At 50.9% G+C, this 27,268-nt stretch overlaps 1 protein-coding gene and 1 pseudogene across 1 annotated transcript; both read right to left on the bottom strand.

Annotated features, from left to right (window-relative positions):
- Positions 1-12,917, bottom strand: part of LOC121154969 — a 440,652-nt pseudogene extending 427,735 nt beyond the window's left edge.
- Positions 12,918-15,732: 2,815 nt separating this feature from the next.
- On the bottom strand, positions 15,733-25,328 carry LOC121154977 (zinc finger protein 471-like). Its single transcript, XM_040978151.1, has 5 exons — positions 25,257-25,328; positions 22,462-23,083; positions 20,917-21,043; positions 18,796-18,891; positions 15,733-17,378 (listed from the first exon to the last, which is right to left on the bottom strand). The coding sequence occupies exons 2-5, from the start codon at positions 22,588-22,590 to the stop codon at positions 15,895-15,897; spliced, it is 1,836 nt and encodes a 611-aa protein (XP_040834085.1). The 5' UTR covers positions 22,591-23,083; positions 25,257-25,328; the 3' UTR covers positions 15,733-15,894.
- Positions 25,329-27,268: the final 1,940 nt, after the last annotated feature.

Raw genomic sequence — 27,268 nt, 5'->3', positions numbered from 1 at the left:
GAGCAAAGTGTGAGGATGGCCTGAAGGCTTTCCTGCTTTTCTTGCAACAGGACCTCTCTCCAGTGTGAACTCTCTTGTGCTGATTCAGGTGTCCGATCTGGATGAAAGTCTTCCCACATTCCTTACATTCGTACGGCTTCTTCCCAGAATGGATTCTCTGATGCACACTAAGCGACTGACGATGGCTAAAGGCTTTGCCACACACACTGCACTCGTACGGTTTCTCCCCAGTGTGACTTCTGCGATGACAAATAAGGGACGACTTTGTCTTGAACGCCTTCCCACACTCAATACACTCGTACGGTCTTTGGCCAGTGTGGAGTCTCTGATGTTGCGTACACGACGAGTTATCACCAAAGGCCTTCCCACATTCCATGCACTTATAGGGCTTCTCTCCAGTGTGAACTCGCTGGTGCTGAATGAGGTGCGTGGTCTGGCTGAAGGCTTTTCCACACTCCTTGCATTCATAGGGCTTCTCTCCGGTGTGAGTTTTCTGATGCTGTGCGAGGTGAGCCTTCTGCGTGAAGGCTTTGCTACAAACCTCACACTCGTAGGGCTTCTCTCCGGTGTGAATCCTCTGATGAGTGGCCAGCTGTGAGCTGATGCTGAAGGATTTCCCACACTCCCCACATTCAAACGGCTTTTCCCCAGTATGAATCCTTACATGACTGGCAAGGTGTATATTCTGCCTGAAGGCTTTCCCACATTCTTTACACTTGAAAGGCTTCTCTCCGGAATGCACTCTCTGATGCTGAGTCAGCGAGGCGTGGTGGCTGAAGGCTTTGGCGCAGACATCACACTCGTACGGTTTTTCTCCTGTGTGAATCCTTTGATGGACAGTAAGGGACGAGCCATACCTAAAGGATTTGTGACACACATCACATTTGTAAGGTTTCTCGCCAGTATGGATTCTCCTGTGTTGATTAAGCCCTATGTGATCGCTGAAGGCTTTCCCACAGTCGATGCAATCAAAAGGTTTCTCCCCGGTGTGATAATACCTCCAGTGCCGAATAAGGGAAGTGTTCTGGATAAACGCTTTCCCACACTCAATGCACTCATAGGGCTTCTTGCCAGTGTGACATCTCTGATGCCGTGCAAAGGATGAGCCATCGCTAAAGGCCTTTCCACACTCACTACATTTGTAGGGTTTCTCTCCAGTATGAATCCTCTGGTGCACAGTGAGGGAGGAGCTCTGGGTAAAAGTTTTTTTACATTCACTGCACTTGAAAAGTTTCTTTCCTGTATAGATCCCTCTCTGTTTCATTACCACTGAACTTTTGGAGAACATTTTAATTGAATCATGATTATGAAGTCTCTGTTCCACACTGTTCAAATGGAACCATTTTCTAGATCTGTTATAAATACTCTCCTTAGAAAGCGTTTTGTTAGACGTAATCGTGTCTTGCCTAAATTGGGTCTCTTGACCAACTAGCTTCCTTCCAAACACATACTCGGAATCCCAATTTTCTTTGAAATTAAAACATTCAAGTTTCGTGTCTGCAGTTCTGCCCATCATCCCTTCAGCATATGAACTGTGCTTCGGAAATAATTCCCGAGTGTCACGTACAGGTTGCTGCTGGCCTGAAACATACCAAGAACACAGGTATTTCCTTTATCAGACGCTAGACAAAGATAACTTGCTGAAAGGAAAATGAATGAGTACGCTAGAATCACACATTTTACAGATCTACTTACTATTACACTTAAACATGCAACTTATGGTGTATGTAAGAAGATAGCAGACTGGTTTCATACAGGAACCTTCCAGAAGCAAGCAGGGTAAAAAAGCATATGTAAAATTAGGTACACATCAGAACAGGCTAAGCTGAGGCCCCGATCTCCCTCTCACTGCCTCCATACAGCTTGGGAACCAGAGCAGACGCCCCAAGGGCAGTCTCACCACACGACTAAGGCCGTTCAAAGGCCCAAGGCAGGCACACAAAATACGACGCTTTTTACATTCATTAGCACCATGTGAAAGCCCACTGAATCTGTCAGACCAGAACAGGGTGCTTCGATTAATTCGATTACATTTGAAGCATCAGGACAAAATGCTACATTGCCAATCAATGCTGGAGATCAATGATTCCATGCAATCACTTTTCCGCTTATCTTCACAAGCCTGAAAAAAATCCTCACTTCTTCAAATATTTCTTAATGCGGCCTTGAAATTCTTTCCTTTTTAGAATAAATATTTTTCCAATCTTACAGAGACGTTCTAACAAACCACATTTATATATACATATTGTGTACAAAATGTTTTCATACACTGAGAAATGATTTGCTACAACCAAGTTAAATAAAGGGTGAGCAGAGAGCCAGGCTTTTGTCCCTTTTGCTTTGGAAACAGCCATCCTGACACGCATGAGGTGACGTAACGCCTCACTGGGGCTCCACTTCCCTGACATTTAGTGACATCAAGCGTTTCTCCCACATGGACTGGCCATTCATGTTTTCTCTGGAGAAACCACCGATCTCTGAGGGCTGCAAGACCACTCAGCGGGTAAAGAACTATCTCTTCAATGAACACTGCTGGCACAACCGGAAACTCACATTCAACAGAATGAAGCTGAACTCTGACTTACGCCTTACATCACATCTGACTCATGTCACGCATCTGCGTTTCCTTCTGCAGTGAAAAGACTTTTCTGGAACTGGATGGCTATGCATATTGCAAATGTACTTAATGTTGCTGAATCTTGTACTTTAAATGGTTAAATATCATATTATGTGTACTTCCCCACATACACACAAAAAAAGGCATTAAGAAAAGTAGTCCAGGGCCCGGTGAGATAGTGCAGCAGTTAAAGTCCTCGCCTTGAATGCGCCGGGATCCCATATGGGCACTGGTTCTAATTCCAGGCGGCCCCGCTTCCCATCCAGCTCCCTGCTTGTGGCCTGGGAAAGCAGCAGAGGACGGCCCAGAGCCTTGGGACCCTGCACCCACATGGAAAACCCAGAAGAGGCTCCTGGCTCCTGGCTTCGGATTGGCTCAGCTCCTGCCATTGCAACTGCTTGGGGAGTAACTCATTGGATGGAAGATCTTCCTGTCTCTCCTCCTCTCTGTCTATCTGACTTTACAATAAAATTAAATAAAAGGAAGGAAGGGAGGAAGGGAGGGAGGGGAGAATTGTAAGAAAGAAAGTAAGAAGAGAGATAAAGGAACAAAGATTTAAATAAGCAAAAAAAAAAAATAGGCTAAAATTTGTTATGCAGTCAAAATGAGAATGACACTGATATATTTTTTTAAAAAGACAGAAAAAACCAAGAATAAAACAATCAGAAAAGTCAACTCTTCTATAAATGAAGATACCACCCAATTTAAACTACTATGTAGTAAAAAAATAAAAATTACTATGTAGTGAGAAACATCACATGCAAATACATATAGGCCAGACAAAATTAGGAGAAAATTCCAAATTTATAAAAAAGGATTCATACCAATTTTGTTCAAAGAAATATGACCCAATAGAAACATCTGTGATTGGTACATATGCTATCAACACAATATGAAGTCTAAATGGATCTTTTACATTTAAAAACTGCTTATTTTCATCTACCTGATGAGAGAGAGATTCATGTCGCACCTGCTGGTTCACTCTGTGAGCAGCAGTAAAGGCTGGGCCAGGCCGAAGTCTGGTCATTACGGCAAAGACGACAGAGACAGACTGAGAAGCACACCGCAGTCAGGAAGGGGCCACTGCGGGAACTGAGAGGTGGCTAACGCAAGCCCCGGTGGCCAAGGGAACAACACCAGGTGGCCACGAGTTACTGTCAGGGAAGGGGACAGAAAGGAAGGAAACTGGCTTTGGAGTCTCGGAGTTCGGCTTCTCTGCAGCTCTGAAGGACTCGGTCAGCGAGGGTTCGGCCTCGGACGAAGCTGCACCTTACTGCACGTGGCGCTGTGTGCTGCTGTGGAGCAGTAGGGCAAGCCTCACCCTGTGATGCCGGTTCAAGTCCCAGCTCCACTTCCCATCCAGCTCCCTGCTAACTCACCTGGAAAGGCAGTGGAGGACGTTCAAGAGCTCGGGCCCCTGCACCCACTTGGGAGACCGGGAAAAAGCCTGGGCTCGTGGCGCTGCCCAGTCTAGCCTCTCACTCTTGTGGCCTCCTGGGGAATGGGCTAACAGACGGAAGGTCTCTGCTTCTCCTCCTCTCTGACTGCCTTCCAAACGACCCTCTCACCTGGACGGGTTTGGCCACAGCAGGCTCTCCCACGCTTGCTCGAGAACGGGCCTCGTGCCCCATCTCTCCTCACCGTCCCGGCCTCCTTGCCTTCCTCCACCACACAGACGACGGCTGGCTTGGAACCACACTGTCCTGCAGGAGGAAAGAGAGGCAGGACTTGGTGATTTCCTTTGCTTGGAGTGTGGAGAGCAGGAAGACAGGTGAGGAGAACCTGGGAGGTGTGAGAGGTGCCACCCCGAGTGCCAGGAAGACACCAGCTTTCAATTCCGCAAATGCCCAACAGCTACCTTGAGAACCGCGAGCGGACACTCAGGCCAGCTCCTTCCTCTGCCAGAACTCACAATCAAAGTGTGAGCAGGGGCCCCAAGATCCACTCAGACTCAGGAGGGGCAGCCTTACCCGGGGACCCAGGGTGACAGTCCTTCTCCCGCACCGTGCTCTCGCAGGGACCTCTCTGCTGCTGGGAGACGTCCACGGCCACATTCGTGACAGTCACCGGGCCCTGAACGACACAGAAACATCCCTGGTCAAAACACACAAGCCTAGGGCCCGGCGCGGTGGCGCAAGTGGTTAAAGGTCCTCGCCTTGCACCCCCGGGATCCCATATGGGCGCCGGTTCTAATCCCGGCAGCCCCGCTTCCCTTCCAGCTCCCTGCTTGTGGCCTGGGAAAGCAGTCGAGGACGGCCCAAAGCTTTGGGAACCTGCACCCGCGTGGGAGACCCGGAAGAGGCTCCTGGCTTCGGATCGGCATAGTATCGGCCCGTTGCGCTCACTTGGGGAGTGAATCATCGGACGGAAGATCTTCCTCTCTGTCTCTCCTCTCTGTATATCCGCCTTTCCAATGAAAAAATAATAAAAATAAATCTTTAAAAAAAAAAAATAAAAAAAAAAAACCACACAAGCCTAGGGCACGGCCACGCCGGCCCGGAGGCGCCGAGCACTCCAGGCCAGGCCTAATCACGTCGGACACGTGTGTGGGGGAAAGAAAGCCCGGAAGAGAATGACTTCACACACAGGAAGAATTGCTCAGCTGTCTGAACGGCTTGCCATGTTTATCACTAAGTCTACAGGGATCCTGGCCGCTGTGAAATCTTCAATGAAATTCTGAGATCCTGCTTTAAGTGGCCGTCTCCCACTTGTAACAAGTCAAATACTGCTGCGCTAAACAGCCTCGCTCGTAATCCTCGCCACTGCATTTTCTCGCTCTGACCCTCACGCCTGCCAGGATTGTGTAACTCTTCTCTCTGGAGGGCCCACGTCAGTCAGACAGTTTGCACATGGAACCTTCCCTGGCGTCACGCAAGCACGAAGGCTGCTTCGGGTTTCGTTTTCATAACGAAGAAGGTGGGTTTCCTTGCCTGAAGTCTTCCCCGACTTACTGGCTGTGTCTCGCACAGAGCATCGCGGGCCCAGCTGGCCCCTAAGGTGGAGTATTCCAGACGACAGGTGGCCAGTCTCTTGCTTCTCACTGCCTGCAGTAACTTTTCTTCACGCATGTCCGTCTTTGGAGGAAACTCCGTAGCTTCCTGCACAGTCTTCAAGTCTAAAAGACATTAAGAAAGCAGGCGAACACCTCTTCAGTTAAGCAAGAGAAAGCTAGCAAAATGTAACCAGCTGAAGGAAAACTCTCAAAAGAGTGTATTATTTTTGGAAGCTTTTTTATATAACCAGCAATATTCAACAATCTTACACTCCTAAATCTTTGTTGCTAAGCTCTGGCCATTGTGGCCACTTGGGGAGGGAGTGAACCATCAGACAGAAGATCTTCCTCTCTGTCTCTCTTCTTCTCTGTATATCTGCCTTTCCAATAAAAATAAATATTTAAAAAAATGGAAAATCAAGAGCTAAGACAGTTAACAGAATCTGAATCTATGATAAAGTGCTACTCACAGACACAAACAGGAAGTACCGGCTCTAACATCACTAGTGTGGTTCTGTCAGGGAAAACTCCCTCTGCTTCTGTGTCTCGTCTAGCAAAACTTTCAGCCCTAGCTTGTGCCTGCCTCCTCTTCTCCATCACAACGGTAACCAACGAAAGTTGAGAGCCCGCTTTAAAAGCATAAATCTCCATTCAACGGAGCGAGAGATGAAGGCTCCGTGGGAGGAAGAAGGCGTGCCTCACAAGACTAGCTCCAGGAACCGGACTGAGTGCGACGTTCAACAGAACGTGAGCCTCGTCTTCCTGTGCAACAGGACACGCACGCCGCCTCCCCGCAAGCTACCTGCCCTGTTCTGTAACACAAACTTCCCCTGCACTACCACGTGAACAAAGAGGCCTTATAAGATTCTCAATTCTTTCGAAATGTTACCATTTCCTATTAGATGAAATTTCCAAAAATCTCTGATCCCTTGTCTTACTTGATGATTTGCTGTTCCAGAAATAATGCTGTGGTTGCAAGCTCTGTACTCCCCAACAGTATAAATCTCCCCGCAATATCTGCAAGAATATTCCATCAAATCAGAGTCAGTGTCCTGTCCACCCAAGAGCCAGTAACCCACCTGCACACTGCCTGGGCGCACTGGGAAGTCCGCCTGAACCCCAGACAGCCACAGTCCACCCAGACACAACACCTCGCGTTCAGGATTCCAGGCTCACTGCTTGTTTTCCTGGTTTAAAGCTGAGAGGCCTGTACGTCCCTCCCCGAGGCCCCCACCTGCCACCACAGTGGGTTCTGCTCCATTTACTGAGCGAGGACACACCACAGCCCCGAGCGATGCCTTCCTCTGCACGGCTCATGCCAGAGTGCCGGCCAGCACCTGACGGCTTGACCCAGAGCCAGAGCCCAGGTCCACACATGAAGCAGGCGAGACAGCCAAAACCACATCTGGATCAGCAGGAGACATCTTACAAGCCCTTTTAGAGATCACTGCACGGCGGAGCGAGGAAGAGCTGGGAAGAAGCAGGGCATGAAGCAGAGGGAGCGAGGTTGTCTTTGAAGACGGACAGTGCCACGCTACAAAGGCCTAGAGCCGAGGAGTGGTGACGGGGCTCCGTGTCCGGCTGCGCGTGGGCCTCCTCTGGACACTGTCCAACACCGCCCACCTCTCCCTGCTCACCTGGGCTCCAGCCTCCTGTCGTCTTCACTGTCCATGGTCCCTTCCCTTCTTCCAAAGAGGAGATCATGGCAGGCTTAGAAACACAGAGGCCTGTGCACACCAGAAACAGGAAGTGGTCAGGCTCCATGTCTGCCAGTTTGGGATTCAGGCAGACTTCCCAGCATGCACAGCCAGCATGCAGGTGCGTTATGGCTCTTGGGAGCCAGCATGGGCCTGTCCGGGCCTCTTAGCTTGACAGAGGACAGGAGGCCTTCTCAGTCACAGTAGTGACCAGACCAGCTGGGAGGGCATGGGGCACCTTACCCAGTGATGCCAGGTTCCTGTAGTTCTCCAGCATCACCATCCGGTACAGAGTCTTCTGAGCAGGGGTCAGCCAGGCCCATTCCTCTTGGGAGAAATCTATGGCCACATCCCCAAATCTCACCATGCTCTGAAACAACACAGCGCATCGTGGTCCAGCAGCGCTCGCAGCCCCATGCAGACACTGCAGACCTGCATCCCCCAAACTCCCGTGTACAAGTTCTGGTCCCAATTAGGGATGAGACCTACGGGGAGCTCAAGTGAAGCCAGGCCACACAGACAGCACCCCAAGCCAGGCTGGCTATTCCGAGGAGAGGAAGGCACCGGGGACAGGCACGCAGAATGAATGACCAGGGCAGGAGGCAGGGAGGTGGCGGCCCGCAGAGAGCCCGGGAGAGCCTCCAGAGACACCCGCCCCACCACACCCTGACCCCAGACGGCCAGCCTCCACACTGAGCCACAGACGCGCTGTCGAAGCATGCTGGGGCCGCCCCCAGGACCCCAACACGGGCAAGGGGCTAAGTACCTTCCGTCACTTGGGACATGGATCATGAAGTTGGTGACCCGCAGGTTGCCAGTAACTGCTCAGCTCACTTCCTCACATCACAACCTCCGGGCTGTCACTGCACAACCTAAGCCACCTGACATCAGTGAGAAACAGCAAAGGCTTGGGGCTAAACTGACCACTGTCCAACACGGGACACTGTCCAACAAGGGGCACAAACCACCATGGGGACACGACCTGGGGATGAGCCTTGAAACAGACACAACTCCTCCCAAAACTGAGTCCCAAGGGCTTCTATTTTTACTTACAGTGTTAACACCTCATTAAAAAAAAAAAAAAAAACACAACTGGAAAACAAAACCCTAGCAGTAGTTACCTTTTTAAAGATCTATTTACTTTTATTTGAAAGGCAGAATTACAGAGAGAAAAGGAGAGGCAGAGAGAGAAATCTTCCATCTACTGGTTCACTCCCCAAATGGCTGTTAACAGCCACTGACTCCTGGTTCCAAAGCCAGGAGCCAGGAGCTTCTTCCAGGTCTCCCATGTGGATTCAGGGGCCCGAGCCCTTGGTCTGTCCTCCACTGCTTTCCCAGACACATTAGCAGGGAGCTGGGTGGGAAGCGTAACAGCCTGGACTCGAACCCGTACCCATAAGGGACGCTGGTACCACAGGTGGAGGCTTAAGTTGCTATCCCAAAGTTGCTATGCCAGCCTCAGGAACTTACTTTTTAAAAACAAAAATGTGTGTCCAGTAGGAATAAAATTGATCATAATGATGTTTAACTCAAAAATGCCTTCAAGAGCCAAGGCATCATTTGCAGGCAGTGGGGGAGTCCTGGCAGCAAGCGTGGGCACAGCCACCAGCGGGCTGGCATGCACGGAGCCCATCACCATCATGCCAGCACACGACTCCAACCCTGGCCGACTGCACAGTTCCTGCCTGGCTTCCGAGGTCAGCGGGGCTTGGCTGGGTGGGGCCCGAGGTTAGGACGCGGGGGCACACGGCTTCTGCCACACCTGCTCCGCCGCTGCTGCAGGGGGCAACAGACAGACAGAAACCTTCAGGAACCAAATGCTCAATTTCCTATCATTTGCACATCATAAAAATACTGATTTTCTTTTTCCTCTTCTTCAATCTTTTTTTTTTAAAGCAAAGAACATGAACAGTTTTTGAGCTACCCAAAACGATGTGGGCCAGCTTTGGCCCCCAGGGCACCATTTCTAAATTCTCTTCTACATTATAAATTTGGTTAAAACGTCCATTACCAAAAAGGTTTGTTTATGAGGCACCAAAACCATCAAGAAAACCAGTGTCAACACTGCTGTGCCCTCTCTAGAGGCCGGGCACCATGCTGTGGGCACTTAACACCACCAAAACATACTACATGCCGGTGAGCAAAACGTGCTGTGGGCACTTAACACCAGCAGCCGCAGGCCTTCACTACGGGCACTTAACATGCCAACCACAGGCCGCCAACACCACCAACTACTCACTACATGCCAGGTTTTGCATTGCCAACACGGACACTGCCAGGCCCTCTCTAGAGGCCGGGCATTTTGCTGTGGGCACTAGACAAGTAGGAGCTTGTTCTTGACAACAGTGATTTGAGGAAGGTCCAACTACATCTTCTCATGCTAAAGGTGGATGACCACGTGCGTCGAGGACCTGAAAGCTATGCAGGCAGATGCCGGAGGTAGAATGGGAACCCACCCCCCCAGTCAGGCTCTCTGCTCCAGCCATCGTGTGTGACGGTCACTCACTCTGACAAGGGCCCTGAGAAGCAGCATGGCCTTGAAGGTACACAGCACCCCAACATGCAAGTTGTACAACGTGCAGGTCAGCGAATGGCGTCGCCCACTCAGATTCCCCCTGCACCACAGAGGAGCCCTAGAGCAGGACAACCAGTACCTGCCAGGAATGCTGGCATCAGCCATTTCACTCAGCAGAGAGCTTGAAAACCTACAAAACAGCACAGAGCGAACACACTTCCACCCTTACAGTCTGACACGAAGGTTCTGTGTCAAAACCTTAAAGGCAAGGGTCCGGCATGATGGCTCCGTTAGCCAATCCTACGCCTCCAAGCACGCATCCCTTCCGGCCACTGGTTCTAGTGTCAGCTGTTCCACTTCTGATTCAGCTCCCTGTTCATGGCCTGGGAAAGCAGCAGAAAAAAAGCTCAAGTCCTTGGGACCCTACAACCACCTGGGAGATCCAGAAAGGAATCCTGCTACCTGGCTTCGGGTCAACTCAGCTCTGGCTGCTATGGCCATTTGGGGAGTGAACCAGTAGGTGGAAGATCTTTCTCTCTCCTCCTTCAGTAAATTAGCCTTTCCAATAAAAATAAGTAAGCCTTAAAAGAAACTGGGTATATGAAATCCATGAAATGTGTTCCCTTTACACAAATTTTAAAACATTAAAAAGAAAAGCAACAGTTATTCTAATGCTATACTAAATAACTAAATAGTGGCTACAAGAGAAATTTAAGACTATATTCAGACATCCAATTTTCTGCTTCAGGATCTGGAGCAAACCTCCTGAGAGCCTCGCAGTGCGGGAACAGGACAAGAGAGACCAGATTCTTGAAGCAAACTAGACGACAGCTGGCAAAGGAGGGCAGAACCGGGATGGCACACATGGGTTTTTAGAGAGTGGTCAAGAAAATGCGAAGTCACTTGAAGGTGACAGGAGGCCAGTTCTGCCACAGTAGAGTGCTGCCCTTCCTGGGGAGGTCCTTGGGGAGCCGGGAGCATGGAGCCACCAGGGGAAGGGGCCGGGAGCATGGAGCCACCAGGGGAAGGGGCCGGGGAGCACCAAAACAGAAGTGCAGTGGAGGCCCTGGCGAGAGATAAGGACTTGGCCCTGGGCAACATGACCTAAGAGCCAGCAAACTCTGGACACTTCTAGAAAATAAAGCTATCCCATTTTACAAATGGACCAGATACAGGGGAAAGGAGAGGACAGGGAGAGAAGGACCACAAGGCTTTACACCCAAGTAACTAAGAACATGATAACTGCCAGAAACTAAGACAGGGACTGCGCAGGGAGGGGCTGGCTAACCAACACTCCCGGGCATTCAGAACCACACCCATCACTGGCCAGGCACCCGTTACACACCCAAGCCAGGGGGTTGGACACAGAGAACCAGTCAGGGCCACCGATGTGGATGGGGAAGGAGCCAGCAGGTTCCTTAACAGCCTGGCTGCCCCAGGGGAGGGGACACAGAGCCAAACGCTGCATGGTGAGCCGGTCGCCAACTCCAGATCAGTGAGATGAGCAGAAGCCAGGTGGGAGAAAAGCCAGGCAGGCATCAGGTCCCGAATTCGAGCCGGGAAAAGGGCCCCTGGAGGGCGAGTGGTGAGCTCTGTGTCGGGACAGGTGGCTGCCAAGTCTTCATCAAGTTCTAATGCACTCAGCCCCTCCACGGACGCCACACCTGTGGCGGCTTTAGGGGTACCAGATGCCACACACTTACCAGCCTGGTGTTTTACAGTGTAAGTGCAAATCCGCTGGCTCCGTCCACCAACCACTGCAAACCACAACTTGGCAGCACACTGCTACAGCCTCAGCATGTCATGAAGGCTCCACCGACTGGACACGTGGTCCCTGCTGCAGCCATGCCGAGGGCGGCCGAGCGTGGGGGGTCCTCACAAATTCACGGAGGTCTCACAAGACAAGGGCCTGTGCTGCACAGTGAGCTGTTCCAGAAAGTGCAAACCGGTCCCTGGTACATTCCCTCATCATGTGATGTCTTCCTCTTGCCTGAACCCTGCCTGCCATGCTGTGATGCAGCCCACAGGGAACCCCACCAGAGGCCAAGCACATGGAGCTGCCCAGGCCCAGCTGGCCAGCCTCCCCCTCGTCGGCAAAGCGCCCAGGCTCAGCTAGCTCCTTACACACTAACACAGCCACTCCGGTAGACTGACAGCCAGACCATTTTTGAGAAATATTCAGGTTTTCATTTTATCTGACAGGCAGAGCAAGAGAGATCTTCCATCTGCTGGTTCCCGCCCCGACTGCCCACGACAGCCAGGGCTGGGCCAGGCTGGAACCACAGCCCAGGGCTCCCTTTGGGCCCCTTAGGTGGGTGGGAGAGAGCCAAGCACACGAACCCCCAAAGCTGCCTTCCAGGGTGTACACAGGAGCTGGACCAGAATTTGCTTCTAAATGTGGTTCATAGTTTGACAAGCTGCTGCCTACCATATGAGACAAAGCTGACAGAAGCAAAGCTCCTGGGTAGCATTTTAGGAGGCCACAAAGGGGCTGCCACCATGGGCACCCACATCCCATATGGGCGCTGGTTCGAGTCCCAGCTGCTCCACTTCCCATCCAGCTCCCTTGCTCACAGCCTGGGAAGGAAGCACAGGTGCCCCATGCCGCTGCACCTGTCTGGGAGAAGATGCTCCAGGCTCTTGCCTTTGGTCCGACCCAGCCCCACCCACTGCAGCCATCTGGGAAGTGAACCAGCGGATGGAAAATGCTTTTCTCCTCTCTAACTCTGCCTTTCAAACCAACGAACAGAAGTGGGCACTAGGCAGGCCAGGTACGGCAGCAGGGGCTGCTCATCCCGCCAGGGGTACCTGGGCAGGGCAAAGGGCCCAAACGGAAGACAGGCAACTGCACCCCGGTGACCTCGAAGGAGGCGCCGAGCGGCCCCAGGCGGTCTAAGCGGACACCGTGGCCCACCAGGACCTGAGGGAACAGAGGCCAGCGCCCGGGATGCGTGGACACACAGCACAAGCAGCGAGGCCGCCGTCCGGAGAGGGCGGAGGGCACGTCGGCTCACCTGGCCCGTAGCTCTGCCCCTCGTGCCCGTGGGCTCCTGCCGGTTGCTTCCCGCCTGGACCAGGGCAGCGTCGCTGGACGGCAGAGCTGCAGGGGAGAAGGGGCCGCTCAGACACCGCGTCTGCGCGCAACCCCGAGCCCCAGCCTGTGCACACCCCGCGTCCGCCCCACAGGCTCGCGTGGACGCTGCCTCGGGCGAGCCACGGTGGCCTCCCGCACCCGCCGGCCCCTCACCTCCGGGCCCGGGCCCCGGGGTCGCGCGGCCGCCCCTGGAGCGCGGCCTCCCCCGGGCGGGGCGGCCAGAGGCTGCGGGGGCGCCCGGGGCCGGGCCTCGACCCGCCCTGGGCTTGGCGCGGAGGCCGGGGCGGCCCATTTCCCGCGAGCCGCGAGCCCCGGCGCCCCGCATCTCCCCGGAGCAGCGCCCACGCCCTCGCCCGCACCCCGACACACCCCCGGCCACACCCGCCCGCCGGAAGTGGGCGGTGCCTGCGCGCACTGCCCGCTGGGAAATGTTGTCCCTGGCAGGCGCGGCTGCCCCGGAGGCCGCCCAGGATACACACTGCTGCTTCGCAGAGACTTGTGGGAGTGGGAGCTGGGCTAGGGACGAGCAGGCGCAGTGTCAGGACTGGGACGGTGCAAGCTGACGGAGCGGGGTCCTGGGTTTGCTTCCCGCGCAGAGGGCCACCCCGGAGCAGAGAACGCTGCCAAGCCCCGTGTGACTGACGGGCATGGCTGTGGAAGGAGCAGCGGCGCTGCCCTCATCTCCCCGGAGTCACTCACGCAGTACTGGGGTGCCGAATCTGCACCCCGGATCCCTAATAGGTGTCACTCCCGCCTCTGAGCTCTGCAGTCAGCGGGTGTTTTTATTCAGGTACAAGGTCTGCGGGAAAGGGAGGCGGAGGAGGAACTGTCAGAAAGGACTGGTCCCCGAGCTAAGCAAAGCCTTCTGAACCCAACAGGGAGAGCAACGCTCTGTATCCTCTATAAGATAAAGTCACGTGCCACTTGAGGGTGACAGTCCCGAGACACGTGTACTGGCACAACCATATGTGATCCGTCACTGCCCGAAACCTTCCGTGGCATCTGGTGACATTTTTTCTGACTATATCCTTAAAGTGTAATGAATGAACTTCCCTATGAGCGGCAAAATACGGAGCTACTTCCAATTGGATAACTATCAAAGTTCGTTTTTCAAAATATCTGTTATTTTGACAGGCTGAGACACGCCGCTCCCTGCTGGCTTACCTGTCAGGTGCCTGCAGTGACTGGGGCTGCGTCAGGTTGAGACCAGAAGCCAAGAACCCAATCCAGGCCTCCCACATGGTGGGCAACCCAAGTACTGGGGCCGACCATCAGCTGCTGAATCCCTGGCTCCTCAGGAATGGGGAGCAGAGCTGGGACTCGAACCCAAGGGCTCTGATACGAAATGTAATCAAGCCTTTATCTTAGCCACTAGAACCCCAAAGACCACTGCGCCCCGTCTCGCCCACTGACACAGCAGAAAATCTCACTTTTTTGCAATATACTAAACTCATGAGTAAATGGCATTTTTAAAAATGTCCTTCACGATGCTAACTACCAATTCTACATGCTTTTCAGACATGTCAATGAAAAAACATTTTGCAACTAATTCTACTCGAACTTGAGAAAATTTCACAAGCACCTTTACCACACTCAGACATCCATCTAGGAGTAAGTCGTGATTTCTGTCAATTCAGAGATTCTGTCAACAAAGGTTAATGATTTCCTTTCTACACACAAAACCCTCAACATGTTTATCTCAACACTTAGTCTATTCCACAACAGTAGAGCGGTTGCTTGGAGTTTAAAACCTGTGACGTGGTCTTGGATAGACAGATCACTCAAGTTCCCATCTCCTTGGCTGAGCGTTGTTTTCTTTTGCCTTGACTAAGTAATCAGGCATCTAGCCTTCCCAGCAAATCCTTTATCATCGCAGCCATAGCCAGAACGCCAGCCACATGCCACTCTAGCATTATCGTAAAATGTAAACACATCCCATGGCTAGTCACATCCACTTCAAGATGGGACTGCTCCAGTGTACTCTGTTCCAGTATTCTCTGTTCAAAACTAGTTTGCAAGCCGACTTCGAATGGCACTAAGCTTAACACCCCTCGCTCGGCAGGAGCCAGTGTTGTCTTACAAGCCTGTTGTCTTGGCATCTGTCTTAATTAGAAGTTTTAACTCTTCCATACCACGATCAAAGCTCACCTTTAGCAGTTTCCAATTCTACACAAGCCTAAATCAGTCAGGCCAGGGGCCAGTTACAACCTAAGCAGTTCTAGATAGTAACTTTTTACCACTTCGTTTAAACAGGCCACTCAGGAATTTGCCTGCAAACTTGCCACAGTGACTTTCCCAGTCATGTTAGCCCCTGGAATTCATGCCTATGCTGTAACCCCACCAAATAAAACTCCCCACGGGAAAGCAGGGTAGCTAGGGCCCTGGTCCAGGAACAGCTCTGGATCAGAGGCCCCGGCCTCCACGCAAGCCCTGCGCTCCGAGACTGTGGCCTCGGGTGTGCTGTGTGCAGATGACCTTGCCAGGTCTCAAGGGATGCCCTCCACCTTAAAGACAGTCATGATACTAAGCACATTATACCACCAAAGAGTTTTAAAATTTAGTAGCCAGATTTTTGGGAGTAACAGAATTACAGTTTTTAAAAATCATTGTGGTCCTAATGTGAAAAACGAAAGAGAAGAGAGGAGGACACAGTGGAGAGTTGCTGGGAGTCAAATGACTCTTTTTGGACAGTGGGAATCTAAAGTGGGTTGAATCCAGAAACGGCAGATAATCCACAGGACTTGGTGGCAAGGAGGAGCTGGACAGACGCCTCAAGGGACAACGCCATGAACTCACGAAGGACAAGCAACGTGAGCACACTCTTTTCCAAAGATATTTCCACATCCTTCACATTAAGCTCTCTCTGATATGAAAATCTTCCACGTCAAGGGTCCATGTGGTTCATGACGCTCGTAACATTCACATGGTTTTTCAGTAAAGGACTGACGACGGTTAACCACTTTGCCATGAGCATTATGTTCAGGGTTTCTTTCTAGTATGACACCTTTGGTGACAATTAAGATGTGTATTTGTTCTGAACGCCTTTCCACACTTAACACATACGTAGGGCTTCTCACCAGTATGAAGCCTTTGGTGCTGAGCGCGAGTGGATGTGTCGGCAAAAGCCTTTCCACATTCAGCACATTTATAGGGCTTCTCCCCAGTGTGAATTCTCTTGTGGCGTATGAGACTCGCAGTGTGGCTGAAGGCCTTCCCGCACTGCTCACACTCATAGGGCTTCTCTCCTGTGTGAATCTTCTCATGGTTTACCAGATATGCCCTCTGTCTGAAGGCCTTCCCACACTGCTTACACTCATACGGCTTCTCTCCAGTGTGGATCCTCTGATGCGCAGCCAGCTGAGAACTGTCTCTGAATGCTTTCCCACATTCCTTGCACTCATAGGGTTTTTCGCCAGTGTGAATTCTCAAATGAATAGCCAGGTGTGTACTTTGCCTAAAGGCTTTCCCACATACCTTACATTCATACGGTTTCTCACCAGAATGTACTCTCTGATGACCAATGAGTGACATGCGGTGGCTGAAGGCTTTCCCACAAACATCACAATCATAGGGTTTCTCTCCTGTGTGAATCCTCTGATGCACAGTCATGGAAAAACCACTGCGGGAGGATTTGCCACACACGTTGCATTTGAAAGCTTTCCCACAATCAATGCAATCAAAAGGTTTCTCTCCGGTATGGAAGCGCCGAATATGAGAGATAAGGGGCATGTTGTACCTGAAGGCTTTCCCACACTCACTGCATTCGTAGGGAAGCTTGCCACTGTGACATCTCTGGTGCTGAGCAAAAGCTGAACTGTGCCTGAAAGCCTTCCCACATTCCTGACACTCATAGGGTTTCTCTTGCGTGTGAATCTTCTGATGCTGAGCAAGGTGTGCTGGCTGCCTGAAGGCCTTCTCACACTCCTGACATTTAAACAGCTTCTCTCCAGTGTGTGTTCTACGATGCTGAGCCAGGTGGTGACTTTGTTTGAAAGCTTTTCCGCATTCCTTGCATTTATATGGCTTTTCGCCAGTATGAATTCGCTGGTGAACGGTAACAGATGAGCTATGGGTGAAGGTTTTCTCACATTCAGTACATTTAAAAAGATTCTTCCCAGCATATACTTTCTTGTATTTTAGTACTTTGGGGTTTTTAGAAAAGCTTCTTCTGTTTGACTTGTGATTATAAACACTCTCTTCTGCGATGTCCATATGGACAAACTTTCGAGATGTGGTGTATTTATGGACTGTTTCCACGGGGAGGGTTTCTTTCTGAGTGACTATTTCTTGCCTGCTGAATGTCTGTTGCTTTGCCATCCGCCTTTCAAAAGGACCTTCACATTTCTGATTTCTTCCACGACTGGAGCATGCAAATCCAAGGCTTGTCATTCCCTCCATTAACACGTCATCACATTTAAACTGTTTCAGAGACGATTCCTGGGTCTCACGTATAGACTCTCCATCTGAAAGATGTATGGAAAAATGTAATTATGGGCTGTAACAAATGAAGCCATTAAAATGAGAAAGGGGGCTCAAATCTCTTTAGTGAGTCACACATTCTATTCCACAGAAATCTCAAGTAGGAAATATCGAAGGAATCCCAGAGGATGGGAACTGAGAGAGAACACAGGACATTGATGGAGCGGCTCTTCAGTCTAGCAATTCTGATGCTGGCTAAGACGCCCACATCCCACAACACAGGACCCGGGCCAACTTTCAGCTCTGCCTCAGGACTCGAGCTTCCTGCTGATGCACACCCAAGGGGTAGTAGCAACTACACAAATTACTACATGGGTTCCTGCTACCAAGTTGGAGTTCTGCCCTCAAAGTCTTGGCAAAGCTCTGATCAATCCAGGCACTTGGGTTTGACTGAGTTAGAAGCATTCCCTGCAGTCCAAATCAAATTTTTTGTTTGTTTCTAAAATAAAAATGATTCCCCAACTACAGGCAACTGCCTAGGTTGCTTTGTACCTAGATAAGTGATAACACTGCTGGGAAAAAAAGCAGCCAAGAGCTGGTGGGAATTATGGACCTGGTTAATGCCAAATTTGTGTTAATACCAATGTGCTTGCATAGTTGCCTATATTTTTCTTTCTTTTTCTTTTCTTTTCTTTTTTTTTTAAAGATATATGGGAAGGCAGTGAGCGCTGGCTCTGGACACACCACTCTAGCCCCCAGGTGGTGGGCAGAGGAGCCTGCAGATTGCCTGGCAAAGGAATGTGAGGACATACTGGGATAGGAGCAGCCAAAGGCTTGTTGACAGGGAAAGGATACTTGTGGGGTATTCCAGAGCCAGGGCCTCTGCTCAAAATCAGAGCCAGTGATGTGCTATAGGAGTTAAGCTGTTGCCTGCAGTGCCAATAACCCCTATGGATGCCAGTTCAAGGCCCAGTTGCTCCACTTGTGATCCAGCTTCCTGCTCATGCGTCTGGGAAAGCAGCAGAGCATGACCAAGGGCTAAGGCCTCTGCACCCAATGGGAGCCAGAGGGAAACTCCTGGCTGTTGGTTTCAGTCTGTCCCAGCCCCAGCTGCCGTGGCCATTTGAGGAACGAACCAGTGGTAGAAGACCTTTCTCTCTACCTCTCCCCGTCTCTGTAACTCTGTCTTTCATACAGAATAAGTCTTAAGAAGACAGAAACAGAAACACTGAATCTTTACAGGAAAGGGAGAGAGGAAATGGGAAGGGACTAGAACAAATTTGTACTATATGTTATTAGAAGAGTCTAGTAAAAGAGAAGTTCTAAGTAAAGTGTTACTTTTTTTCTGTAGGTCTATGAGACATAAGAATAACTTCTGAGAGGCACAAGTGACACGCACCACCTTTGGGTGTAGCTGAGTCACTGAGAAAGGATTTCCCTGGCCGCCTCTTCCATACGCACCTGGCAAGGAGCTTCCTGTCATCTCACTCTTCCTCTTCCAAGGCTCCTTCCCTTGCTCCAGCAAGGAGATCACACGCGGCTTAGAAATACAAACTCCTACATATAAACAAAGTATGAGAATGGGCCATGTTTGGGTTCACTTAGTATCATAAACCAATTAATTAATTCTGGTTAAAATGGCATTCTAGAAATTACTGGGTAAGAGAAAGCACATTTGAAGAATAAATAAAACTCTGGAATACTCCAGGCTAGACTTCGAAGAGTGAACTCTACAAAAGTTAATCTATTTTCTGTGGGACAGCATTTTCTGAAAATAATTTTAAATAGTAAATTACATATTTTGAAGGGCCCTTAAGAGGAATATTTTAGAGGTTAAGCTGTCAACTTCCTGCATAAAAAACTAAAAGCAATATTCTTCAGGGGAATATGACAAACTCCAATCTCTAAAATATTTTACTTATACTGTTCATGAGAAAATCTAAAGTTACTAGAAATAATAAGAAAAAATTAATCGGTCCTCAAAAGAAAAGGCATAAAAACCCACCCTACAATATTTATAGATAGTGACTTAGTAAACAAGGATTTAAAGCAACCATTATGGGGTCAGCATGGTAGCCCAGCAAGCTCATCCTCCAGGCTGTGGCAACAGGATCTCATACGGGCGCTGGTTCAAGTCCTGGCTGCTCCACTTCCTAGCCAGCTCCTGCTAATGGCTTGGGAGAACAGTGGAGGATGGCCAAAGGTTTGGGGATCCTGCAGCCACATGAGACCCAAAAGGAGCTCCTGGCTCTGGCTTTGGATCAGTTCAGCTCTGTCTGTTGCAGCCATGTAGGGAGCGAATCAGCAGATAGAAGAGGCTCTCTCTCTCTGTAAGTCTGCCTTTCAAATAAAAAAAAAATACATTTAAAAACACAATACAACAGCTACTACATCTGTATTCAAGAGTTTAAATAAAACTGTTTGCAATAGATGCACAAACTAGAAAAATAACCCAGTGGAAATTCTAGAACTGAAGAATATCTAAAACTTAAAATTTCATTAAATAGGCTTAACAAAACAAATAAGTATAGAGTCACTAAATTTAGACACAAATCAGTAGAAATTATTTAATGTGAAAAAATTATTTTAAAGTGTGAACAAGTCCTTATTTATCCCAGACACAACATTAAGGATCTAATCTGGATACAGCTGAAGTCCCCAAAAAAGTAAGACAAAGAAGAAAATATTTGAAGGAATATGATCTAAATTTTTATTTGGTGAAAGATATAATGTTTTAGTTTTAAGAAGTGCAACAGGGCCCAGCCACGTGACTTAGTGGCTAAAGTCTTCGCCTTGAACGCATCAGAGATCCCATATGGGTACCAGTTCTAATCCCGGCTGCTCCGCTTCCCTTCCAGCTCCCTGCTTGTGGCCTGGAAAAGCAGTCGAGGATGGCTAAAAGCCTTGGGACCCTGCACCCGTGTGGGAGACCTGGAAGAAGCTCCTGGCTTCAGATCGGCACAGCACCGACCATTGTGGTCACTTGGGGAGTGAATCATTGGACAGAAGATCTTTCTGTCTCTCCTCCTCTCTGTATATCTGATTTTCCAATGAAAATAAATAAATCTTTAAAAAAAAGTGCAACAATCTACAAGCAAAATTTAAAAAAAAAAAATGCTCGAGAGAGCAAACAGCTAGCCCAGTTGGGGAGAGTTGGGGAGGTGGCCCCAGAAGGTTAGAAGGATGAGGGTCAGTTTCCTGAAAGTGAAGGCCTGAGGCCATTTCCATAGCTTCAGTTTCACTGATTTACTGATCGCAGCTTCATAAAAACATAGATTCTACAAAGCAATATCTGGATTGACAGCAATTCAGTTTATTCTTAGCAAAGCCTGTTGCTGCCTGGTGGTGACACCAAGCACGCTGCAGAACGGGGGAAGCAATGAAGCACGGGACCAGCAGGATGTGCAGCACACGCTGGGTTTCCAAGGGCCAAGAGAATGTTCCAGTGGAACATCTGGTATGTCTCAAATTCGGAGACTTTGATACGAAATTTGCACCAAATTTCTGATGATTCTCCTTGCTTCCCAGATTGCAGTGTGACTCACACACCATAGGGCACGGTCAGCCGGACTCAGGCCTCACCCAACGACAGCAGGTTCTGGTAGTTCTCCACCATCACACTGCTGTACAGGCGCCTCTGAGCCGCGTTCAGCCACTCCCATTCCTCCCGGGAAAAGCAAACTGCCACATCCTTGAAGGTCAACAAGTCCTGAAATGACACAAAGGCATTCCTGACCAACCGCTTCTCACATGCACGCAGGACTCCAAGTTAAAGCACCAACACTGTTTCTACTTTATTTGAGAAGAAAAAAAAATTCAGCTGCAACCCAAAACTGCACTATTCAAGTGTTAAGCTGCTGTGTGGATGATGGTGATGATCCATTTTGTGGCTGGTGGAAAATGGGTAGGAGCCACAGGGCAAACAACAAGCATATCCATGGAGGGCACAGATTCCACAGATCCAACGTGACTGCGGGCTGCCTCCCCATGGTCACTTAGCTCTTCCTGTCACTGTAACACAATTACCACGGCTGCCACTGCCCCTCCCCATCAGGCACCTGATGCCATGACACTCTGACTTCCCAGAATGCACCAGAACAGGAGGAGCACTCAAGCCTGGCACAGACACCATCTGCTGTGCCTCCAGATCATACACCGGGATGGACCCAAAGCTCCCTCTTCTAGCCCTCTTGGGCTAGCCCACATTCCTGATTGAGCGTGGATGCTCACCGCTCAAGCCAACAAAGTCTTGCTTCTCTGCCTTTAGTTCGCCTCATCCTTGAATTCTTTCTTGCTTCAGAGACAAGAACAGACCCAGCTACCTTCCAGACAGAGGCAGAATGTATCTTCCCGCTCCTTACGAGGAAGTGGTACATAGTGACTTCCATCCAAAGAAAACAATATGAGAAGCAGAGAGCCTTAAAGTGGGGAAAGCAACACTGGAAGTTGATCAAGTTGCCCTTGATTAGCACCAACAATAATAAGCAATGCTGGGGCCCGGCGCGGTGGCGCAAGTGGTTAAAGGTCCTCGCCTTGCACACCTGGGATCCCATATGGGCGCCGGTTCTAATCCCGGCAGCCCCGCTTCCCTTCCAGCTCCCTGCCTGTGGCCTGGGAAAGCAGTCGAGGACGGCCCAAAGCCTTGGGAACCTGCACCCGCGTGGGAGACCCGGAAGAGGCTCCTGGCTTCGGATCGGCATAGTATCGGCCCGTTGCGCTCACTTGGGGAGTGAATCATCGGACGGAAGATCTTCCTCTCTGTCTCTCCTCTCTGTATATCCGCCTTTCCAATAAAAAAATAATAAAAATAAATCTTTAAAAAAAAAAAAAAAAAAAGCAATGCTGATATCACTGTCACGTGTTCTTGATCTGAACTGATAAGAAAGGAACTCTCTCTGATCATTCCCAAAATCATATCACCCCGTTCGAATTACAAAATACCAGACTTGAGAGACACTGAATGGTAAACGCTGAGCTAAGAATGTAGCCACTCGGGATACTCCATTAAGGGTTAAGGACAGTGGACTCCGAGAGAAGTAGGAATCGGGCCCTGGCACACAAAGCAACATCAGCCAATCCTAAGCAGTAAGACTGACTTGTGAGAGGAAGAGAGGAAACGCCACCAACCTGAGGCATGGTTCTCACCAGCTCAACAGTCAGCTGGCCCTGGGCGCTCTCCTGGAGGCAGCAGTGTCTGTGACGCCAGGGCTGAAGGAAGCGACAGGGAGAGCTGAGGCTCCGGTCTGCAAACTCCATCTCACCCCTCTTCCCTGTGGTCTTTCATCCCACGCACGCACAACTGGGTGATTACAGGCAACTCTGGGCTATGGAGAGGAATATGGCCTACAACTCTTTCTTCAATGCTATAGGATCCAGATTTAACTTTTTTCCAAAAGCTGCTTTCTCACTATTTGGTCTTCTAAACATAAAAATAAGAGGGGTGCACATTTGGTTCAGCAGCGAAGTCCCTACTAATGACGCTTTCACCCCCCAGTAGAGTACCTAGATTGGAGGTCTGACTCTGATTCCAATTCCAGCTTTCTGCTAAACTAGACGTGGGAAGCAGCAGGTAATGGTCCAATCACTGCGTTCCTGCCACTCTCGCGAGACCTGCATGTAGACCCCTGGAGGCAGCAGCTGATGGCCCACTCACCTGGGAGACCGGGACTGAGGCCAAGCTCCTGACTTCAGCCTTTCCCAATCCCAGCCGTTACAAGATCCGGAGAGGCAGCTAACATATGGGAAATCTCTGTCAAATGGACAAACAGATAAATAAGAGATTCACTAGGCACGCAGAATAGAGTGTCATTTCATTTTTTAAAATAATCCTATAAAAGTAATTTCTTCTCTTTTCTAGGGAAAAGTGATCTGATCCCCGTCTGAGTCTGTTTCAAGTGCGGACTCTCAAATACCACTAGAGGGCTTGGCACGATAGCCTAGTGGCTAAAGTCCTTGCTCTGCACCCCTGGGATCCCATTTGGGTACCAGTTTGTGTCTAGCTGCTCCACTTCCCACCCGGTTCCCTACTTGATGCCTGGAAAAGCAACTGAGAACGGCCCAAAGCCTGGAGACGTTGCACCTGCTTGGGAGACCTGGAAGAAGTTCCTGGCTCCTGGCTTCAGATCGGTACAGCACTGGCCGTTGCGGTCGATGGGAGAGTGAATCATCGGATGGAAGATCTTCTTCTCTGTCTCTCCTCCTTTCTGTGTATCTGACTTTCCAATAAAAATAAATAAAATCTTTCCTTTAAAGATTTATTTATTTTTATTGGAAAGTCGGATTTACAGTGTGAAGCACAGATAGAAAGATCTTGCATCCATTGATTCACTCCCCAAATGGCCACAACAGCCAGAGCTCAGCCAATCCAAAGCCAGGAGCCAGGAGCCAGGAGCCTCTCCCAGGGTGGGTGCAGGGTCCCAAGGCGTTGGGCCATTCTCCACTGCTTTTACAAGCCATGAGCAGGGAGCTGGAAGGGAAGTAGAGCAGCCGGGATATGAACCGGCGCCCATATGGGATCCCAGGGGTGCAAAGCAAGAACTTTAGCCACTAGGCTACCGCATTTCTCCATGAATTTTCCCAACTACTCTCATTCTTCCTGATCGCACAGAAGACTCAATCACAAGCATCCACGAGCCGCAAGCACACGTGGCAGTCGCGTACAACGTGCCCTCGCGAGGGCTCTGCGTGCAGCCAATGTGGAGATTTACAAACACCTCCTCATACGTGCCAAACCTCAATTCTCTCACGCGCCCACATGGCACTGCTCCTTACGTCCGTCTCACCCACACACACATATCTGTGCAGCCTCTGGTGAAACAGCCCGGGCCACACAGTCTTTAGTCAGCGACTTTGGTCTCGCACAGCCACTATTCTTCCCCTGTTCTCACACACAAGCGTATGATGGTCTTTCACAAGCACACTCAGTAGTGTCTTCCAGAGTTACACTGATGGTTCACATACTGTAATCTCTCATACGTAGAAACACACATATCCTGTCTTTCCTATTCCAATTGGCCGTGCCATTCCAGTTCTCTCCTCCTCGGACACACACACCTGCATACAGCCGTGCACAGGCCAGGCCACGGCCTCCTGGATCGCATGCTCAATCATTCTAGTTCTCACCACCTGAGTTACTGAGTCGCTGGTGCTCGTTGCCCCTGCAGCCCCCTCCCCTCCCAGATGCACAGGCGAGGCGGGGCAGGAAGCCCTAACCTAACCCCACCTTGATTTTTCCTGTGAAGTTACCAAGGAGCTGCCAGCCACCAGTAAATCATCATTATAGACACGAGTGGGGAGACAGGAGACTTGTGGGAGCTGGGCGCCGGGATCGGGACATCTGCGCGAGTCCTTCACAGCATCTCCCTCCCACACGGCCACACACACTTCCCTTACACTCCCAGGTGTCTTTCACACACACTCCCCACCACATCCTTCACTCTCGCTCTGGACTCCAGCGGGGCCGTCTCTGCCTCACACACTCACACATCCCTCATCTTTCACACCCATGGCCTCGCATGGCCCTTGGCTTTCACACCCATGAGCTCACGCGCCCCCTCATCTTTCACACCCGCGAGCTCACGCGTCCCCCTTCACACACACCCCCGCGTGTCTGGCCTCACTGCAGACTCCCGCAGGCCAGCCAGCCTCCCGCGCGCTCTCCGCCGGGTCCCCCGCCGCGGGTCCCGGACACTGGTCACGCTCACGACCCCGGCCGCCTCTCCCGCTCACACACTCACAGGCCTCACACACTGACCGCACGTCCTCGCACGGCCGGCTCTCGCACTCGCCCACACCAACCCGGGCCGGTCTCACTCTCCACAGGCCGGTCTGTCCGCTCCCGTCACGCCCCCGGCTCCAGCTGGCCCGGTCACCTGCCGAGGCCACCGAGGCCTCCGCGCAAGCCTCGGGGAGCCCGAACTCACCCGGAGACGGCCCGGCAAAGCCCCGGGCTCCGACTCGCAGCTCCCGCGGGGCGAACTCAGTCGGCAGCCCCGGCCAGGCAGCGCGACGCTCTCAGCCCGGGAACGCCAGGCCACACTGGGGGCGCCCACTGCGCAGGCGCCCAGCGAGGTGGGCGTGGCCCGGAGGAGGGGCGTGGCCTCGAGCGGCCGGGCGTCACAGTCGTTGATTCTGCAGCAGGGGCGGGGCCGGTGGGTATGCGCGTGCGCAGACGGCACGCCGTCCGGCTCCCGCCTCCTGGAGACCAGAGGCGTCCCTAGCTACGGGATCCTGGGCACAGCCAGAGCCCAAGGCCGCGGCGGAGCCCTGCGACCCTGGGTTCCACGGCAGTGTGAGTTGGATCAGATCAGCCGTGACTCCGCCAAGTAGTGCGTCTGTCACACCATCGTTGGCATCCAAGGCGTACACGCATGCGTGGGGACCAGACCGCTGGGCTTGAGCCCAGCCTGATGCCAGTTGAAGGGTGAATGGTCCCGGTTTGCGGGAACTCTGCCTGAAGGGAGAGTCGGATCCCACAGGTCGAGGGCTCGGCCCCACAAGACTATGCCCTGGCCTTCCCAATTCTGAGGCCAGTCTCAAGCTCCACGCTTCATCTGGCCATTTGGTTGATGGACTGCGTTTCCCATGACCCTTCTTGGCCCCATCGTTTGCTAAAGTAAGTCATTGGACTCAGGGAAACATATGTTCTACTTACGAGCTTATGGTGTTACATGCTTCGAAGGGCATGCAAGAGCAGCCAGACAGAGATATGTGAGGTTAGGTCTGAGAGATCGCAGGAGCTTCCTCCCCGGGGAGTCAGGGGGACGAGGGGGGAGGCGGGTCGAGCCTCCCTGAGCCTGGATTGCTCTCCTTCACCTTCTGGAAGCCTCCTGAACTCGTCCTTTAAGTTGTGTATTTGTTTTTATCTTCATTATGAAGGCAACACTGAATTCTTAAACTTTTGTGATTGGTTTAATTTTCAGCCCCCCCCCACACACACACACACACTCCTTACCTCTGGGTAATGTTAGCTTTACCACTCACCTGAGAAGGAAAATACCGGCAGGCCTTCATTATGCAAAGAGGAGAGGGCCACAGTGGAAAAGACAAGCTGGGCAGTGGAGACAAAGGTCTCATCCCTCTTCTGCCATGGGTGCTGGCGTCAGCCCTGCTTGGGATCTGATCAGACAGGGCATGTTGGCCTTGGTCCATCCTTGGCCCGTACGTGACCTTGGCTGCCTTCGGGGCATGGCAGATCTCTGGCTGAGGTCCCTGTGGTGTCCATCCACTTCTCATAGAAGTGTTAGCCATCAGGTTCCCGTGGCAAACAGGCCCCATTTTGTAATTAGAATGATTCCCACAGGTTACCCACAGTAAACCTGGGCATGTTTAAAGCAGCAAGCTTGTTACAGCAGCAAGATGTTCACCCTCACTGCTGGAAGATTATGGGCAGGCGGGGAATTCAGGAACCTAGGTCAAAAAGCAAAATTTTAGCAAAAAAGAAAAAAACCTTATTCCTCTACTGATTTAAGAAATGACAGGAATCGTGGCAGGAATCTGAGTGGGGGGTGTGTGTGTGTGTATGTACATTCAATAGTTGGGCCTATACAGGACGGCTGCATCTGTACTCAACATGTACATTTGTTCTTGCCTTTGTTTACTAAGCAATATAATTATGTATGTGGATTTACATTGTACTAGGTGTTGTAAGAAATACTTCAGAGAGATTTAAAGTGTGTGGGAGTGTGTGTTTATGGCATATGCAAGCATTATGCCACTGTATCTGTGGATTTTTGTATTTGCAGCAGGGCCTGGAGCCAACCCCCTCAGGGATGTTAAGAGGAATTCTGAAATGGGCATGCTGGTCCAAGACCTTGCTATTCTGCTTCTAATCTGGTTTCCTGTTAATGTGCCTCGGAAGGCGGCAGCAGTGGTGGCTCATGTACCTGAGCCCCTGCCATCCATGTGGGGAACTGGGATGGAGGATGGTTGAGCA

The sequence above is a fragment of the Ochotona curzoniae genome, unplaced genomic scaffold, assembly GCF_017591425.1.
Source record: "Ochotona curzoniae isolate NIBS_2020 unplaced genomic scaffold, NIBS_Ocur_1.0 contig_2861, whole genome shotgun sequence".
NCBI classification, from domain to species: domain Eukaryota; kingdom Metazoa; phylum Chordata; class Mammalia; order Lagomorpha; family Ochotonidae; genus Ochotona; species Ochotona curzoniae.
The sequence above is the reverse complement of the archived record's forward strand: the minus strand, read 5'-3'. Positions and strand labels throughout refer to the sequence as shown.

Excerpts from the sequence above, each read along its gene's own strand:
- LOC121154977 (XM_040978151.1), bottom strand. The coding sequence starts at position 22,590 with ATGGAGTTTGCAGACCGGAGCCTCAGCTCTCCCTGTCGCTTCCTTCAG. Across the intron at positions 21,044-22,461 it reads TGGTGAGAACCATGCCTCAG|GACTTGTTGACCTTCAAGGA; the intron begins GTTGGTGGCGTT and ends GTGTCATTTCAG. Across the intron at positions 18,892-20,916 it reads CCAGAACCTGCTGTCGTTGG|GAGTTTGTATTTCTAAGCCG; the intron begins GTGAGGCCTGAG and ends GTTTATATGTAG.